General features: G+C 32.3%; 1 protein-coding gene across 13 annotated transcripts in view; it reads right to left on the bottom strand.

The window, feature by feature from the left end:
- LOC105227165 (paired box protein Pax-5) overlaps positions 1-20,909 on the bottom strand; it is a 199,033-nt gene that overhangs the window by 166,459 nt on the left and 11,665 nt on the right. For 6 of the 13 annotated variants that reach the window (XM_049459614.1, XM_049459617.1, XM_049459615.1 and 3 more), the window contains exons 2-4: positions 18,784-19,086; positions 15,383-15,559; positions 14,538-14,576 (exon numbers count right to left, since the gene is read on the bottom strand). In XM_049459614.1, the coding sequence (XP_049315571.1) occupies positions 14,538-14,576; positions 15,383-15,559; positions 18,784-19,066 (499 nt within the window). In that variant the 5' untranslated portion in view covers positions 19,067-19,086. The remainder of the gene's footprint in view (positions 1-14,537; positions 14,577-15,382; positions 15,560-18,783; positions 19,087-20,909) is intronic. The other 7 variants (XM_049459628.1, XM_049459620.1, XM_049459618.1 and 4 more) reach the window with 2 other exon arrangements.

Here is a 20,909-nt window from a genome sequence, read left to right as displayed (position 1 = left end):
AACCGGAAGAGTCACCGCAGACTAAAGCGATCACAGAAAATAATCATTTATTCATTGAAGTACTTATAAATATGTATAATATGCGTAATGTATGTGTATGGGAATGCGCTGTCGGACTGAAAATAAAACTTTTTTATTCTCCTTTTTCACTTTTTCAGCTTTGAACTAAATATCTACTTCCTATCAAAGCAAAGTGAAGCAAAACAAAGTGGTAAGGTGTCAACATGAAACTTAAAAATGTTGCGGTTAAAATGGAACTTACTTGTTTTCAATTATTCTCTCAGATTGGCAGTAAGCAGTAATAAGATATTTCTTCATTTTCTTCTCACAACATGTAGCTACAGAGTATTATAGTAACATATAGTATAACACCTTAAATTAATTGAGATACATATAGAGTTATATATACATACATTTACACATAAAGACGGACAAATTAATGTCTGTCTGTCTGTCCGGTTTGTCCATGCAAGCATAATTTGAGCAAAAATTGAGATATCTTGCAAAAACTTGGTACGCGTGTTCCTTAGTACTCATGAAATATGGGTAGTATCAAATCATTGCTTTGTCCACAAAATGCTGTTAAGCAAAAACAAATAAAGGGCCATACCAGGGTGTAAATAATACAAAACGTTATTTGTTACAAGGTATCGCACTGGAAACACATAAGTATCTGTGGGGAATATAATATTATTAGAACTCAGAGAGCATCTTTTCTTGATAATAGTGTACGATTAAGTCAAAATTCGCTAGAAACGAGTCAGTACTTACATTAGCCCCCATATAAATAATAATAATAATAAACAAATTCCGGTCGGCTTTATACTGAATATGTACCGGTCAACATTCAAGAAATCTGAAAGCACTTCATTCACCGAATGTCTTTTATAACATTGGGTCTCTAGCATAGGCCCCATATTTTAAATATACAAATTTCAGACTTCGGGTTAAAATTATAAAAAGTATATCAGCCAATATATCGCACTTGTTACGTTAAAGTGTAACAACTCAAAATTTCCAAATTTTAGTTTTTTGCAAGAAAATAATGTGCAGTGGTCATCTCTACCCACTGTAAAAATCGTTCAGTGATTTGTCTAGTCTTTCGTTAAAAAAACGTTATGACTCTCTCTTTGTTTTCAGAATGACTTCTTTCGACTCAACTAAAGAGTTACATTTTTAGTTGTCTCGAAGTGTTTTATCAAATTGGTTCGTTAGTGTATCACATAAAGTGTGACATTTCGAATTGTTAAACAGAGACACCTCAAAATAATACCACTATGTATATAAAAAAATTTCAGGAAAAGAGTAATAACTCAAAATTTGTTATTTTCGTGCAAATACTAAACAAATAAAAATGAAACAAAGGTTATATTATTTTTAATGATATTTTCGTGCAATTACATTGTTTTTTCTTTGTAATATATTATTAATATTTACGGAAACAGTTTTTCGTCTCTACTGAAAATGTTCGAATTTTGAGTTGTTGTACTTTAACGTAACAAGTGCGATATATAATGTTTTAATAAAACTAATTGAACGCATAATAGTGCAGGCGCCAAAGGAAGTTGAGTATGCAAAATGTGAGGACCGTCAACTATGCTCAAATTCTTTTACCTGAGATCCCAAACAACAAAAAAAAACATGTTGCCGGCAGCTGTGCTGGTCCCTTTCCTTTTGGCCCACCCGCCTCTCTCCGCTATGCGCGGCGATGTGTCATAGCCCTTGTAGTCAGTAGAAACTAATTGTTAGTGCTTAACTGTTCATATTGCTGTATCTAAGCAAAATTATTGATGTTTTCTTGTATTCAAGTCTATTAGTGTTAAACAAAAACGAGGACAATGTCACTACAAATGATAAATGTAAAGAAGCGAAGACTAAACGAAGTATCGTGTTTTTTTGTGATAAAACGGATCATTTAGTTAAGAACCGAAACCACAATCGTTCATCAGCATTCAAAATGCAGCAAATCGGAGAAAAGATGACATTAGTGGGAAAATAAAAAATAATACAGACTTTACTGAACACAATTGTTCATGGCATCGAACTTGTATGGCAACTTACATTAACAAACCTAATACCTATATATGTGTTCTGATATTTCAAAATAAAACACAACATGACATACTTATACAGGCATTTGAGAAGCTGATGGATGAAATAAAACTTCAATAACATCTCACTCTTTTGAAGTCTCATTATTGGCTAAGCGATTAACTGAACTCACTGAAATATATACAAGATGCAGTTGTAGAAAACCGCGTTATAAAATCAATACTCATTGATAAGTATGGTGAAAACATTATATTTTCATATCCAAGTGATCGACCGAAATCATCAATGGCAATTATTAACAACATACCACTGGGTGAAATCATTGAACATATTCGTACCTCAAAATCAGTAAATCACATTGTTCAAGTAGCAAAAAAACTTTGCAAAGAAATAATAAGTACTGAAGTAATACCAGATAGGTATTTATGTGACGAAATTTTAATTGAACACTTTTTAAAAAAAGGTCAATTGCCAACTACTTGGCAAACTTTTATGCAAGCCTTGTTCAGTGCCAAGAATGTGAAACTAAGTGAAAATTACAATCGACGAGCATCAGTGTTTCATGATATATGTATATTTCACGATTACTGAGAAACAGACTCCAAAGCATATAGCTTTAGCTCAATCTATCCATCATTTGACTCGATCTAAGCATTTAATCACCGTATTGAATATAGTTGGGCATTGTATCAGTTACAAAGCATTAAAGAATCTCGATAAAAAGTAGCAACGTCAATTGTGTGTGAAAATATAGAAAAAAAGCTGCTTATTCCTGAAAATATAGTTCGAGATTCATCGTTATTTTTACATGGAGCTATTGACAACAATGATTTCAGTGAAGAGACATTAAGCGGAAAAGACTCGACTCATGTTACAGCAATGGTGATTTATCAAGAACAAAAACCGAACGAAAATGAAATAAATTTAATCAAACTGAAGCCTACAGCACTCAAGCACTGAAAATAAGTTTCAGCTCGTTCGATTCCTATGTACTGCTGCTCCTAGATACTTACAAGTACCAGAAGATTGCGAGTTATATATTTGTGGAGGATTTCATGATTCAAAAAAATGTTTTAAATTACAAAGCTTTTCGTTTTTTGAAGTACCTAACTTATATTCAAACCACTTAGAAGCCGATTCAAGGATGTTTCTCACGTGTTTCACACAGTAAAAATCCAATCTGCCCATATCATAATCCTTAGCGTTGATACAGATGATACAGCACTCAAGCACTGAAAATAAGTTTAAGCTCGTTCGATTCCTATGTACTGCTGCTCCTAGATACTTACAAGTACCAGAAGATTGCGAGTTATATATTTGTGGAGGATTTCATGATTCAAAAAAATGTTTTAAATTACAAGGCTCTTCGTTTTTTGAAGTACCTCACTTATATTCAAACCACTTAGAAGCCGATTCAAGGATGTTTCTCACGTGTTTCACACAGTAAAAATCCAATCTGCCCATATCATAATCCTTAGCGTTGATACAGATGATACAGCACTCAAGCACTGAAAATAAGTTTAAGCTCGTTCGATTCCTATGTACTGCTGCTCCTAGATATTTACAAGTACCAGAAGATTGCGAGTTATATATTTGTGGAGGATTTCATGATTCAAAAAAATGTTTTAAATTACAAGGCTCTTCGTTTTTTGAAGTACCTCACTTTTATTCAAACCACTTAGAAGCCGATTCAAGGATGTTTCTCACGTGTTTCACGCAGTAAAAATCCAATCTGCCCATATCATAATCCTTAGCGTTGATACAGATGTTTTTATATAGGGAATTTATTTTTGGAATAAACTTGCACGTCTAGGTTGTTCGACGGATCCCTTGGCGAAAACATTTGTCGTATTTTGCTAGCATTACACTCTCTAACTGGCTGCGATTCGACTAGCAGATTAGCCTAAAAAAAGTCTAAAAGCTGCTAAAGTCATTAGATTTTGTACAAAAAGCACTAAGGCTTTTAGGGAATCCATACCTAAGTGTCGAACAGTTAACACAAGTAGAAACTATTTGCACTTATCTTTTCTCACAAAAAAAAAATTAACTTCTGATCAACTTCGGTATAAATTAATTTCCCAAAATATCGGCTTCGGATTAAATTTATCAAGAGTAATTTGTACATCAGATGCTCTAAATTTACATTTGTTAAGAGCTTCAGCACAAACATATGTATGAATAAATGCTGACCAAACACTACTAGAGCCTATTGATTACAACTTACTCGTATTAGGCTATGAAAGAAGATATGATAAATTGTACCCACGGCAACTGACAAAACCACCATTGCCCGAATTGTTAATTCAGCCTTGTAAATGCACATCGAAATATCAAACACAGGCTTGTTCGTGCAAAAAATCACAACTGAGCTGTATTTTGTTATGCAAATGCATTAATAATGACTATCAAAAGAAAAAAGATTGTTAATTCATTTTTTTTTAAATGTATGTAAAAATTTGATTTTTCGTAATACATTTTTTTTCCAACAATTCTTCTTTTATTTTTATTTTTTTTTTATTTTTTGTTTTTTTTTTTTTTATTCCAATTGAGTAGATGTAAGTACCTTTAATTATAAAAAACAATTGGACAGGCCCGTAGCCAGCTTTTCATTTCGGGGAGGGCTGAAGTAAAAACATATATAAACTTTAAATTTTCTGTTTATTAAAAAAAAAAAAACAACATAAATTCATATACATATTATTTAAATTATTTGGTAGTTGTAACTTAAATAAGTAATATTTTTCTTTTCTTCTTGTTTGCCATATCATTAATTACTTCATCTGGATCTATTTTAATATCCCAGTGCACTGCAATAACAGCAAGTGCACTCAGCCGCTCATTGCCCATCACACTGCGTTGTAAAGTTTTTATTCTTTTTTAGGTTGAAAAAGTTCTTTCAACGGAAGCGGTCGTCACTGGAAGAGTTGCTAAAATTGTAAGCAGGTAGTGAATATTTTTAAAATACGTTGCATCGCAATGTTGCAGTAATTTCAACACTTCTATGGTTGGATCTATTGATGATAAGCTGGCACACCACAATCGATACTCTGATTTTAATGCTGTCATTGATATTTGCTCCTCGAAGTAAATAGTTAAATTTTTTAATTCTTCGGCATTATCAATTGCAGCAAAACCTGGGAGTAGAATTTGAAATGACGAGAGTATATCCTCATTCACTAATAAACGTTCTGTCATGTTTTGAATCAGAACATCAACGCATGGAATAAATATTGTAACTCTGAAGTGGCTTTCAGGGCTTGTGCAAGGTGGATTAGCACGAGTAGTTTGACTCTAGGCACTACAAGATCTGTGGCAAAAAGATCTTTAGACATTTGTGATGCTGTTTGGAAAATATCGTTGAAAAAACCATCCGCTGTTTCTCTTATCTGGTGCAGAGTTCTTATTAATTCTTTGGCTCGGTTCATTGCTGATACAAAATCCATAGATTTTTCTTGGAGTTGCACAGACAGTGGCAGCGTTAAGCTGAACAATTGCTCACAGACGAATAGACTAAGCAAAAAATCGCTTTTCTCTACCGCTGCTAAGAAGGCTGATGCTTTAGACGAAATGGACCACAAAGCTTATAATGCTTTCATGCCTTTCTATAAACCTTGTTTCACAAAGGCGAACAAGTCGCCTTTTTTTGCTTTCTGGTGCGTGCTTCTGTATAACGTCCTGGAAAATTGTGTTTGCATTTGAATGGTTTCTAAATAAATTTGCTATTTCATTGACAATACCAAGGCAGTTCTGTATTGAAGGTAATGACATAGTATTAGAAAGCGTAAGGTTCAATCGGTGACTAGCGCAATGAACATATCGTGCTTTTGGATACAGTTGTCTTATCCTGGTTTGCACTCCACTTAAATGCCCTGACAAGTTTGCTGCTCCGTCATATCCCTGTCCAACCAACTTCACCATATCAAGATGAAGATCTGTACAACGATTAAGTATGACTTTTGATAAGTTTTCAGTCACCGTCTAGTGTAGTTGCGTACGACTGTTATAGGTTTGAACTGAGTTGTGTATAAGAGTTTCTAAAGATTCAGTCAGTGATAAATCTTTTTTATTTGCGATTTATTTAAAAAAATTCCTTATTTCGGGGGGGGCTTCAGCCCTCTAATTTTAAAGCATTTGTTTCGTCCAATTTATCGGGGATGGAGTAAAAAAAAAATTGGACCAATAAGTCTACCGGCAAAATTCAGAATCATAATCTGCAAGCTTTTCTTTGTTCAAAACTATTTATAGAATGCGGTCCTCATATTTTGCACACTCAACTCTACTCAGCTCCCGGTCTATAATACTTGTATTGGATACGCCACATATGTATATTCCAAACCACATCTCCTAATATAAAGTTTTGCTGCTCTTAAAAGTATTTCTCCGCCGCAAATTGCGAGAGTATAAAATGTTCGGTTTCACCCGAACTCCCTTACTTATTTGCCCAATAAATTACTTTTGTATAGTGACAGCTACATTTGTATGAATGAATTAAAATTTTCAGACTAAAGACATGAATTAGAAAATGAAGCAATGTTTATCCAATAAAACTTAATACGCGGTTAATTTTGAATTATTTTGGAATTTCATATTAGAATTTGAGTTTAAGGTAATAAACAACTGTAACTTTTTTATTTTAAAATTAAAATAATTATTGCATTCACCTTAATTTTCATTTTTACCATTTAGATCTTTATTCTAAAGTTGTACGTTCCTTTAACCCGGCGTCATTGTGGCTACTAAATAGAACTTGTCCGTTGTGGCCGGGTGTATTTTACCCGTGGACATTGCTGAACATTGAATCAATGTTATGTCAATACTAGTATACTACATTAATAATACATATTACTTATAATAATTAAACATTTATTTATTAAAACATCAACAATACAATCAAACAAAAAAAGAAAACTATTTATTATGAGATCAATCAATTTTAAAATCGCTCGGGTATCAGATACCCGGCAACAATGACGCCGGGTTAATTTAAAATATTTGTTTAATGCATATTAATCATTATCTTTTTTACAAATAAACATTAACAGCCTTTGATATAAAACAGTGTACTTGATTTGGTGGCGGAAGGAAAATCCAATTTAAGTGAAATGAATGACAAAGAAATGAAATTTGTATGTACCTTGTTTTGATATTTGCGACATCGGGTGTGAAAAAGTGGAGGGTATTATCCTGAATACAATGCTCGCGACACGACATGGCAGCACAACAGTGAACTGAAAACGGAGTTGTGCATCCTACAATATGAACGCATGTACACAAGACAACACAGCTCTCCATTTTGCATGTACACAATTTCGTTGTGGCCATATTAATACCTTGCACTTTAATAAAATTTTAATATTTTGTTCAAAGTGAAATTTTTTTATGCAAAAAATAAGTAAATAGGTATATATTTTTGTTTTAAATTATCAATTGTTATTACAAATGATATAATAGAGCTATTTTATGCTTTTATTTGTAAAATAACGTCAAGTTTGTTAGAGCTGTGAATAATTTTACATTTTACATATTAGTGGCATCAACACTCTTCCTCATCTCTCTATCTTCCATTCTACTGTCAACTCTACTGTCGTCCTACTGTCGTTGGCAAATACAGGAGTACATTGAAGTTAGCGAGAACGACAACCGTCGGCCTGCTGTCGTGTAGTCGTGCAGCTGTCAAAATAACAGTGTCCATAAGAACGTGTGTATTTTAATATTTGACATGTCGTTTGTCGTCTGTCGCCAGTATTGTATTCTGCACTTATGAGTGGTTTTCTGCATTATTGGATATCTTTCTCAAGCATACTTAACAGTTGCCACATTGCAGAAAATTGAATGAGAATTCCGGGTGGTATTTGAAGTAATTTTTAGATGGAGAAAACATCCAACATGTTTTTAATTGAGAGCTTTTGCAACCCTTGTTTATATGCTAGCACAAACATTAATGAAATCATTGTGGTTCTAAAAGGACAAAGAAGAGTAGGTAATCTTTTTGCATTCTTCGATTAAGTGTTGTTCATTTTTATACTCTCACAACATGCCGCCCAAGGGTATAATATAATAGTTGTTGTCTTCTTTTAGCTAGGTGGATTTTTCTAATATGCTTTATTGCTCTAATATTCTGGGTACAAATTAATACTTAATAACCATGAATGTTCCTGTTTGCAATTCGGTGCATAACTTTTCTATTAAACATTTTAGAAAAAAATTACAAAATTTGACAGGGCTTCACATATCAAGCCAGTTTCAGTCCTCCTTGATTACTTTTGTTTTTAAAAGATTACCAAATCATCAATTGAAACACAACTCTATTATGATACTATGGAAACTTGGCATGGGACTTTCGTCATTTAGACCTACATATGTATTAAATATAATGATTTCTGATCCTCCTATTAACAAAACAATAAATTTGTCAAACAGAATGTGAAATTGAAAAATCAAAAAATCGGTTTATAACTTCACTTCTAAGTGTTAAATAACAAATATATTTACGAGTACTTCAGTCGCCTTATTATTTGAAATAAAGCATTTAGAGCAAACAGTTAACACTTTATAATCTATCAATTTGCGACATTATTTACATTTGGTTCCCACAAAAATTAGCTTCCCCTTACTTGATGCATACACTTATGTTATTATTCTTATTTTTGAGTTTATGTAAGCACAAACGGCAGCGGTTTTATACTCTCGCAACATCTTGCTACAGAGTATAACACTTGTGTTCACGTAACAGTTATTTGTTACATTTATATTTTACGAGAAAAATCGATTTTCGAGTAGAATGGGAATCGAGTTTACCATGGGAATCGAGTTTACCATTTAACCTCCGCACAATAACCACACACATGGAAAACAGAAAATTTGAAAGAGGCTCCTCTTAATATTAATATTAAGAGCTCATCTTTTGAGTGACGTTGTTTTTCACATTTTCGAAAGTTTTGAGCCTGTTTTTCAGTTGAAAAAAAAGATTGCCTCAGAATGACACACCCTAATGTATACTGTACATCAGAGCAGGCCATATTTTTTTATCCTTCTGAACAACTTCACTTAAGAGACTATGGGTCCTAAAACCGGTTTCGGTCTAGCGATTTTTAAGTGAAGATTAAAAATCTAAATAATCGGTTGTATGGGAGATTTGTAATTTAGTTGTCCGATCTAGCCGATTTTGACAAAAGATTATAAAAGCAAAATACACCTATTTACAAAATTTCATTCGGATTTCTCAAAAACTAACAAACAAAGTTTGTAATCATTAAAAACTTTATGTTGCATCAAAAGTTAAAGCATTCAGTCCAAGCATTTCTCTATACCTAATCAAACTTTTAACTATTTATATCAGTCAAAATATGTAATATTTTAATGCAACTTTCACTAAATAAAATTTTAAAACAAATGTTTCGAGCCCGAAGAAAAATTTAGCTATGAAAATAAGTGTGACAATTACCTATAAAAACATATCAAAGCTTATCGTAATCCATTGATAATTTCGTGGCATAATGAAAATTTGTTTCTTAAGCAGGTTTGTTTGATTTAAAGGCTTGTGAATACCTTCAAGTATTTTTGAAAATTGTGGGGATATAAAATATTTGGTTACAACCGAACTAAATATCCCCTTACTTGTTCTGCTTTACGTTTGTCGGAGAGTGAAAATGAAACTGTCCGTCATAATCATAATTAGAATAATTCCCAATGGTGTAAGAACTAAAAGTCAAAACATAAGTTATAAGTGATTTGTCAAGTGATATTAAATCTGAGAGTTTTGGTATTTGTGTAAGGGGCAAAATATTGTATGTTAAATTTAAAAAGTATTTATAAACAACTAAGAAACGGATATGTTCGGGTGTAACCAAACATTTTCTACTCTCGCATTTTCCGTAGATCAATACGAGACGATATTAATATATACATATACATACATATATAAGTTGCTATATGTATTCTAAGCAAAGTGATTAAATTTACCAAACGTCATTATTTTGTTTGTTTCAGTTGTTTACAATGTTTTGGCATTACCTTCTTCTTTATTGGCGTAGACACCGCTAGACGAGATGCTTAAAATTAATACTGGGAAGCGAAGCTTTACTAGCATATTAACATCCGAGACATACAAAAATTAAAAAAAAAGAAATTATTTTCTGACTAAAAGATAGAAATTAATTATCTACAATGTGCAGTAATGTTAATGTTACAATTTAAATATATTTTCAGAGTAATTCAAAAATTGTCAAATGATTTTATTTTCTTCTGAATGCTCTGAGGATATCCGGTGTAACTCAATGAAGGATAAGGGTAATAATATATATACTATGTATTATACAAGAAAGCCGTTAAACTATTTAAACTCAAGGTCGGCTGAAGATATTTTCCTGAAAATTTTTGGGAATAAGAACATGAATAAGAATAAAGTATAACAGTATTCTCGTGGACTGTCACATAAAACGTAGGATGACAAAATGCAACTGACGCTACTGATTTTGTTAAACTAGTTTAGGAGCCGATTTTTTTTAATTTAGAACACTGTTTTCAATTTGACAGAACTTTAAAAATAGGACAGTTTATATCTCAATTATTCAAAAATTCGAAACAATTCATATATAAAAATATTATATACTTATAAAATCATAAGCATGTGTTAAAATTTCATATATGTACATTAGGGTGATTCAAAAAAATTTTTTTTTTCAATTGGTACTCGCAAAAATAGGTTCCTAGACACCTCTAAGAAAGCCTCTCCAAATATGAGATTTTAATTGTAACGGGAAGGTCCTCCGCCTAACGGTTTTCAATTTTTTCTTATTATCAGATAGAAAAATTTATATCTCGCTTCCAACTACTTGAAAAAATATCTTGTTAATTAGGTTTTGTAGGAAATTGAATGCTCTAAAATTGGTCTCTTATGATTTTTTCGTAAGCCCCACCGTTTAAAAGATATTAACGGTTGCAATTAGACTATTTTTGGAAAAATTCTTTATTTCTTATTAATTTTATAACTCAATGAAAAAAAATTATTATGAATGATGAAACTCAGAGTTTTGTGGGAAATTTACTGCTCTATAAAAATGGTCTACTGTAATTTTTCGATAAAGTTAAGCGTTTACGAGATATTCATCGTCAAAAATCAGTGCATATTAGGGTGGATCAAAAAAAATAAATTTTTTTTTTCGTTTGGTACTCTGAAAAATAGGTCCTCCTCTAGCACCTCTTAGTTAGCCTCTCCAAAAACCTATTCGTAATTATTTTTTTTTCATTGAATTATAAAATTAATAAGAAATAAAGAATTTTTCCAAAAATAGTCAAATTTCAACCGTTAATATCTTTTAAACGGTTGGGTTTACGAAAAAATCATAAGAGACCATATTTTAGAGCATTCAATTTCCCACAAAACCTAATTAACAAGATATTTTTTCAAGTAGTTGGAAGCGAGATATAAATTTTTCTATCTGATAATAAGAAAAATTGAAAACCGTTAGGCGGAGGACCTTCCCGTTACAATTAAAATCTCATATTTGGAGAGGCTTTCTTAGAGATGTCTAGGATCCTATTTTTGCGAGTACCAATTGAAAAAAAAAATTTTTTTTGAATCACCCTAATGTACATGGATTCTACCAATCGTTGCTACTGAGCAAAGAGAGTTTTCTTGGACCTTGAACTGGTATGACATTTCTTCTTCGGCTACTTTGCTAGATGATGAGCGAACGACACCAAACCAAACCAAATGCACCATGTAAAAAATAACGGCATAACTGCAGTGTTGAGAAAAAGTTCAATAATAATTTGAGATGAGTGGATAATAGCTCACAAATATTTTCGATGTATTGCAAGATTTAAACTGCAACCATGAACTTTTCGGTAGTACTGTCTGACAATTGTCTGTTCGTTGAATGGTGAAATGTTACAACACTTTGGTTGACAAAAAACATGCGCGTACAATTAGCTAGATTTTGAGAATGGTAGAAAAGAACTGCAACCAAATACGCATTGCATTAAACTGCCTCACAGTTTTTCTCAAAAAAAAAATTAATTAAGAGTATCGGGCTACGTACCGGTTTTCCGATATAATTCTCTAGATATTAAGATAAGGCCCCAAATGCTTTCAAATAATTTTTCGGTTGAAAAATGTTTAAATTGCTAGTGTTAAAATTTAGAAGTTTATAATAATATAATTTAATGTATACCTTAGCCACCGCAATGCATGACCTAGATTTCCCTGCATAACTTATAAATAGTAATTTGAGTATAAGTTCTCTTATTATAGATCCAAGAATGTTGGTCGCGTTTTGAAAAAAACTACGACATTAATGGCATCTATGATTGTAAAATGATGGTCTTTTAAGGTTCTCTTTATTTCTGGAAATAATCAAAAGTTAAACGCAGCTATCTCTGGCGAATATGGAGCCTGGGTATGCGTTATGGGTTTGCTTTTGCTCATCTTGGATCCATTTCTTTTAACAAACGAAAAACGCCAGCTCATAAGAACACATCTAACTATCTAACCTTAGCGGCAGTCACAGATAAAATAAGCAATTAATAGAGGTAAAATCGTACTTCAGGGGCATATACTCGTATATAAACAAAAAATGGCAATTGGACTAAACATTTGTATCTAAAGTTAAAGCTAGTAAAAAGTAGGATTTAAACCTTTACTGTACCATTTACTGGTTTGTATGGTAGTAATACATATGCTATAATGGTCCGACACCGGCGGCTCCAACAAATGAAACGCTTTTTGGAATCGAAAAATCGCGAATTTACATTCAGATTTTTGTATAATATGAGGAGGTTTTATGATTGTATCTTCTTCCTGATGGTATTAAAAGTGTGTATATAAATTACTACGGTAAATTTCATCAGAACATGCAAAAACGATTTAAAAATGTTGTTTTTACAGCTGCTACTATGTAGATGAAATAAAAAAACGAGTTTTGAATCGTTTTTCAGCTGTATAGTGGGTTATTTTTTGGTTTTTCTAAGCAAATTTATCATAGTAATAGAAAGAAGAGATTTCAGGAATCATAAAGTCCACACATTTTAAACAAAAATCTAAAATTTTGACTTAAGATTTTTTTATTGCAAATTTTGTACACTGCACACTAAAGCTAAAGATATTTTCATTACCTACAAAATTTCCATAGAACTGTTTTAATAGGACTCGGAATTTTGCCGGAAATAGAGGTAAACCGTTTTAACCCCTTAAAAATTCAATCACGATGCGCATTTCCTTTCCTTTTCTCGATCTCAGATCGTCCGTAAATTATTTTTTTCTGAATGTTAGTTATTTTATCTTGAATGTTTTCCCTTCTTTATATAATAACAAATAATAAGGCTTCTGCACTAGTCTGTGTTGATATATTGGGTAAGAAAAGGTAAACACTACTGGCAATAATACATACATATGTATGTGTGCAGTCGTGTGAACTTACATTTATCTATTTTTTGCTTAAAACACTATTATATGGCTTCAAATGATATGTTCATGCCTCATTTCAAACAAATGTATAAAATATTAATATACCTTTAAGTCGAAATATTTTGCTAACTGGTATGTGAATCGATTTTAGAAAAATATGGAAGGCCTTAAACTCGAATGGATTTATTACAAATATTGTAAACAGTAAACCCTAAAATACGAAAAAAATCGAATGGCATTCCAAAAAACCAAAAGTACTTTATGTAAAACTTTATAATAAGGCTTACGTTGAAATATGTGAATTGGCGAGGATACAAGAAACAAGATAATCTAGCAGTGAGTAATATTTTGAAGCCCCTGAGTTAATTGCTGTTCCATGGCATCCATTAAGTTGTAAATGAGGTTACCGTAGTTTTGTAGTTTTTTGATACAATATGCAACATTTAGAAGGAACTGTATTAATATTCTGAATAAAATTAAAATAATTTAAAAAAATGCTTAAATTACTAAGTTACAATAATGAATTCTTTATGCTAATATTTGTCATAACATAGATTTTTTTATATTTTTTCACATAAATTGTTTCAGATGTTATTGCGAATTGTTTTTTTTTTTTTGCTAATTTATTCTTTTTTTTGCATTCTAGCATTATATATGTATATGCTGATAAGGATTTGGGCTTTTAAATAGAAGCGTTGTGACATTTCGTCCAATCATTCTTAAGTTATTGATCACAAAAAAGACTTCTTCTATTACACTAATGATAAACTCCGCTCAGGAAGGCCAACAGACGGTTAAGCCAGAAAAAATCATTAAAATTCATGAAATTGTGTTGGGTGATCGTAATATGAAAAATTAAATGCGTATGCCATATCATTAAAAAAATTGTATAAAGCTTTTGACGCTTTGTGTCGGTTTTTTGAAAATCGACCATTCTTTTAATTTATGATTGGATCGATGAATTAAAGAGATTCGTAAAAGATGACTGTCATCGGAGCTCGCTGTAGTATTTCAAAGTTGAAACGGGTTTGTATATAAACCTTCTATAGTTTAAAATTATTTATTATTTTCAACTTACCATCACCCGATAAGCTTCCTTGTGAACTATGATTGTCTTCTGAAAATAGATATAAGAGTAATTTCGCTTTATATATAATATAACAAATAATTTATAAACCGTAATAGAATAAACAAACTACACCGTAAAACCATAGTTGCAGGCTGTTATGATTTTAATTTTACCTACATTCATTTATTAAAAAGTGTCATTCTTTCAATCAAATTGCTCTAGCATTCTCAAAATTCTCAACTCACTAGTACTTTTTAAATTCCTACTTAAAGAGCTTATCCATACACAAAATCAATATATTCAATACGTAACAATTTTTCTTGTGATACGTATACATAATCAATTATTGGAAGAAGAAACAGATTTGTACCCTTCTAAGTAAAAGATATTATTTATATCTAGTATATTTGTATGAAGTCAAGTGAGATAGGCCACAATTTATGTTTATTTCATTTGCTTTATTAACAAAATGTAAGAATTTCACTTGGATTAAATCTATAATAGAGGCAACATTATTCATGTACAATTTAAGAAAATGTATTCTTAAGTTATCATTTAATATTGATATATAATATATAATTATATATAATATATTATATTATATTTATATACAATATAATATATGTAACATATGTTCACTTCTAACAATGCCTATTTAACGGATACCGCCCATAGAAAATCCCATTTTTCTTTACTTCTGTTCTGAAGAGTATAATATTATATACATATACTGCAGCAATGTAATTTGTAAATTGTAAAATAGTTCTAGCGTAAATATTCTAACCATTTCGATGTTTGGCTTCTTATAGGTATACTTAGTACTATACTGATATGAAAAAGATGCTCGTACTCACCGACAGATGTTTGAGCTTCATTCATTGCGTTTAACCATTCTACAGCGGTTTGTTGCATGAAGTTTGTTGTTGAATTTGTTGAAGATTCAGCGCTTATCGGATTGTTTGTTGTTAAAGAACTAGTCCCCAAATCTTCATCACACCCGTTACTGCCATTGTAATTATTTAAATTGTGTACTTGAAAGAAAATATTTAAAATTAATGATGATTGCTACATTTTAATTTAATAGTTAATAAAGGGTGATTTTTTAAGAGCTTGATAACTTTTTTAAAAAAAAAAACGCATAAAATTTGCAAAATCTCATCGGTTCTTTATTTGAAACGTTAGATTGGTTCATGACATTTACTTTTTGAAGATAATTTCATTTAAATGTTGACTGCGGCTGCGTCTTAGGTGGTCCATTCGGAAAGTCCAATTTTGGGCAACTTTTTCGAGCATTTCGGCCGGAATAGCCCGAATTTCTTCGGAAATGTTGTCTTCCAAAGCTGGAATAGTTGCTGGCTTATTTCTGTAGACTTTAGACTTGACGTAGCCCCACAAAAAATAGTCTAAAGGCGTTAAATCGCATGATCTTGGTGGCCAACTTACGGGTCCATTTCTTGAGATGAATTGTTGTCCGAAGTTTTCCCTCAAAATGGCCATAGAATCGCGAGCTGTGTGGCATGTAGCGCCATCTTGTTGAAACCACATGTCAACCAAGTTCAGTTCTTCCATTTTTGGCAACAAAAAGTTTGTTAGCATCGAACGATAGCGATCGCCATTCACCGTAACGTTGCGTCCAACAGCATCTTTGAAAAAATACGGTCCAATGATTCTACCAGCGTACAAACCACACCAAACAGTGCATTTTTCGGGATGCATGGGCAGTTCTTGAACGGCTTCTGGATGCTCTTCACCCCAAATGCGGCAATTTTGCTTATTTACGTAGCCATTCAACCAGAAATGAGCCTCATCGCTGAACAAAATTTGTCCGAAAAAAAAAAAACCGAACACTGATTTTGGTAATAAAATTCAATGATTTGCAAGCGTTGCTCGTTAGTAAGTCTATTCATGATGAAATGTCAAAGCATACTGAGCATCTTTCTCTTTGACACCATGTCTGAAATCCCACGTGATCTGTCAAATACTAATGCATGAAAATCCTAACCTCAAAAAAATCACCCGTTATTTTGTCATTATTTTATAGAGAGAGCGAAGATACCTTACATGTAAATATTGGACTTACATACATACATACATAGTTAAAACATAATCTATAGTATTTAATGTTGAAAGTACTTTCTTAATTTTCGACGACATATGAATCTGATACACACAAAAGAACAGTCGAAACAATCAGCCCTATCACGCAATCCATCGTAGAGTGTTTTTTCGGGAAAGTTACGAAGCTGCTATCATGCAATTCGAACAGTTCCGAAAGTAAGTTCGAAATTCGTAGAGTTGCGATCACTGAATTCACTCGGAACGGAAAATTTTTAAGTTTAGCGGAGTTTTTGTACGACAGGTTTGTGCTAACGGAGAAATAAATTTCCATATGTGAGAGTCATGATTGCTGCCAGGAAACTGAACATTGACATAACCTATTTTCATTTTATTGTCACATAACTGCAAAACACTGATTAAGATGTTTGAAATGCGAATTTGTCACCAAACTTACAATCATGGCATTGATACTAAAGTATCCTTTGCGTTTATAATAGAGAAACTTATCTTTAGTTGGGGCAACGATTTTAATATGTGTCCCGTCTACACATAAAATCGCGCCTGGAAATCCATATTTCTGAAAAAAATCCTTTTTCGCTTCCCTTTTTTCAACATCACTTAAATCGAGGTTTATCCACTGAGGGCATAAATGAGACTGAAGCAATCCCAATACTTCTTTTAAGATGCAACAAAATGTTGACTGAGCCATTGGAATATCGAAGTCTTTACCCACTCCATGCCGATAGCCTCCTTCAGCTAAAAACCGTAAAACTGAAGACAATCGATGAAGTAAAGATATAGACGACGATCTTGAAGAACTTGCATTCCTCTCTAGAACATCGAGGACATACGTAAAGGCCGCCTAAAATTTAACAATGAATTTTTATGGATTTATGAACTGTACATTGTTTCGTCCACATCGAAAGGGTTACTCCTGTCCCTCAGTGATTTTCGGTGAATTTTTATATCACGCCGACTTCTCTCACGTTCTTCCTCAAGCAACATAAATGAAAACGTTAGCGAATACATATTTTTTGTTCGTAAAATCAATTTGAATATAAACGTTTCCACTTTTATTAATCCTAATTTTTATTTTTTCTTCTACACAGCTGATTTCGACATGTCAAAATTCAAAATTAAGTCTGGCAACAAAAGTTTCGAATTCACATGAATTCAATGATAGCAAATTGTTCGTATTCGTAGCGGACATTCGTATTCGTAGCTTTGCTACGATGGATTGCGTGATAGGGCTGAATGTATTTTGGTAACAATTTTAATTTAAAATTTAAGACAATTCTATTGGTCGGAAAAGTGATGACGTACAAGTAAAAACCAGGCCGTCTACTTATATTTAAGGTTTTGCATTGAAATTTTTTCAATGTTCAACAGTTCAAAAGTTTTACAAGAATATGTCATTACATTTAATAAAATTATATTACTCATGTCGTCGCAAAAAAAAGCACAAATATATCCTTTTTTTCCTTTAAAAGCTTACAAAGCATGAGTTCAGTTAAATATCTCTTGAAATTATTAAAACAGTATAAATAGTTAAGCAGTTACTAAGCCATTAACTATGCAAGAGTTTCTATCAAAATCTTTTCAATGAAACAATTACATATTCAATTGAGGAGTGGCTGCTGCATAAATATTTCAAATTGCTAGAAATACAATTTCTAAATATAGTCTTAATAAATATCCATTGATCTTCAGTAACAATGTATTTTGGTAACAATTTTAATTTAAAATTTAAGACAATTCTATTGGTCGGAAAAGTGATGACGTACAAGTAAAAACCAGGCCGTCTACTTATATTTAAGGTTTTGCATTGAAATTTTTTCAATGTTCAACAGTTCAAAAGTTTTACAAGAATATGTCATTACATTTAATAAAATTATATTACTCATGTCGCCGCAAAAAAAAAAAACACAAATATATCATTTTTTTCCTTTAAAACCTTACAAAGCATGAGTTCAGTTAAATATCTCTTGAAATTATTAAAATAGTATATAGTCAGCAGTTAAGCCATTAACTATGCAAGAGTTTCTATCAAAATTTTTTCAATGAAACAATTCCATATTCAATTGACGAGTGGCTGCTGTATAAATATTTCAAATGGCAAGAAATACAATTTCTAAATATAGTCTTAATAAATATCCATTGATCTTCATAAATTTCCTTAAAAAATTTACACATTTACCTTTATTTTTCTCATTATCACTTTGAATAGCTTGCGAGTATGGATTTTCGTGTTGATGCGATTGTATTTGAGCTAAGTGTTGCGCTGAAGTTGCTGATAAAGTCCCAGCAGGTGAAGAATGTAGGTGAAGTGCAGATGTACTATGTGAAGTTGGTTGGTGTAAATGCTGCACATTAAGTGAGCTTGAGTGATGACTGTGATTGGATCCAATAGTATTACTGTTAGATATCACTTGTGATAATGAACTGGTATTATTATTTACTTGTAATGTTTGTAATTCCATGTTGTGCTTAGTAATGGATCCTGTAATAGTCGGAATCATAATTATATAACATTGTAATTTCTGCAATGCAAATAATTTTTGTTATGAAAACAAATATATGCAAAAACGCAGACTTCCATTTCTTCTAATTAAAACAAAACCACAATAACAGAACTGAGTTTTAGCTTCGATATGGGACATTTCACATCGATACTGGATACTGGATCGTTTGAAGGACTAAATCGCCGGAAAACGATCAAATTCGAAGAAAAGAAAAGGTGTTGTTTCACCAAGATAATACACCGGGTCACAATTCAGTGAAAACGATGGCAAAAATCCATGAATCGAGCTTCGAATTGATTTTGTATCCACCGCACTTTCCAGATCTGGCCTACAGTGACTATTTCCTGCTCTCAGATCCAAAAATAATACTCGAAGAAATAAATTTCGTCGAATGAAAAGGTAATAGCCGAAACTGAGGAGTACTTATTTTGAATCAAAAAACAAATCATACTACAAAAATGGTATCCCATGAAAGGAACTTTGTTGATTAAAAAAAACGAATTTTGCCAAAAAATATGTGTTACTAGGGTAGGCCGGGGATTTTCCAATTGATCTATTATAATTTATTTTAAATTATGTATGTCAGTTTTATAACTAGAGGTAATTTTTTTGCAGGCATATGAATATAACGGGTGATTTTTTTGAGGTTAGGATTTTCATGCATTAGTATTTGACAGATCACGTGGGATTTCAGACATGGTGTCAAAGAGAAAGATGCTCAGTATGCTTTGACATTTCATCATGAATAGACTTACTAACGAGCAACGCTTGCAAATCATTGAATTTTATTACCAAAATCAGTGTTCGGTTCGAAATGTGTTTTATCGACAAATTTTGTTCAGCGATGAGGCTCATTTCTGGTTGAATGGCTACGTAAATAAGCAAAATTGCCGCATTTGGGGTGAAGAGCAACCAGAAGCCGTTCAAGAACTGCCCATGCATCCCGAAAAATGCACTGTTTGGTGTGGTTTGTACGCTGGTGGAATCATTGGACCGTATTTTTTCAAAGATGCTGTTGGACGCAACGTTACGGTGAATGGCGATCGCTATCGTTCGACGCTAACAAACTTTTTGTTGCCAAAAATGGAAGAACTGAACTTGGTTGACATGTGGTTTCAACAAGATGGCGCTACATGCCACACAGCTCGCGATTCTATGGCCATTTTGAGGGAAAACTTCGGACAACAATTCATCTCAAGAAATGGACCCGTAAGTTGGCCACCAAGATCATGCGATTTAACGCCTTTAGACTATTTTTTGTGGGGCTACGTCAAGTCTAAAGTCTACAGAAATAAGCCAGCAACTATTCCAGCTTTGGAAGACAACATTTCCGAAGAAATTCGGGCTATTCCGGCCGAAATGCTCGAAAAAGTTGCCCAAAATTGGACTTTTCGAATGGACCACCTAAGACGCAGCCGCGGTCAACATTTAAATGAAATTATCTTCAAAAAGTAAATGTCATGAACCAATCTAACGTTTCAAATAAAGAACCGATGAGATTTTGCAAATTTTATGCGTTTTTTTTTTTTTTAAAAGTTATCAAGCTCTTAAAAAATCACCCTTTACATATGCTTGGGCAAGTTTATGTACCGTGCCAATTTTCTTAATATTAATAATTTAGTTAGTAACTAGTTAGACGTAAATCATTATATTAGGAATATGAGGTTTCGACCAAGGTCTAGAACCATTTCATTCCTATTCAGCTCAAAACTTTTTACCAACATTAACGGACTAATGGCTTTAACTTTTGGAGTTACTAAAGTATACCCAAGAATATGTTCCTATATCATTTTATGAAGAT

This window comes from Bactrocera dorsalis, chromosome 6 (assembly GCF_023373825.1).
Source record: "Bactrocera dorsalis isolate Fly_Bdor chromosome 6, ASM2337382v1, whole genome shotgun sequence".
Classification (NCBI taxonomy): domain Eukaryota; kingdom Metazoa; phylum Arthropoda; class Insecta; order Diptera; family Tephritidae; genus Bactrocera; species Bactrocera dorsalis.
Note: the sequence above shows the minus strand (reverse complement) of the source record. Positions and strands in the feature narration are given on the sequence as shown.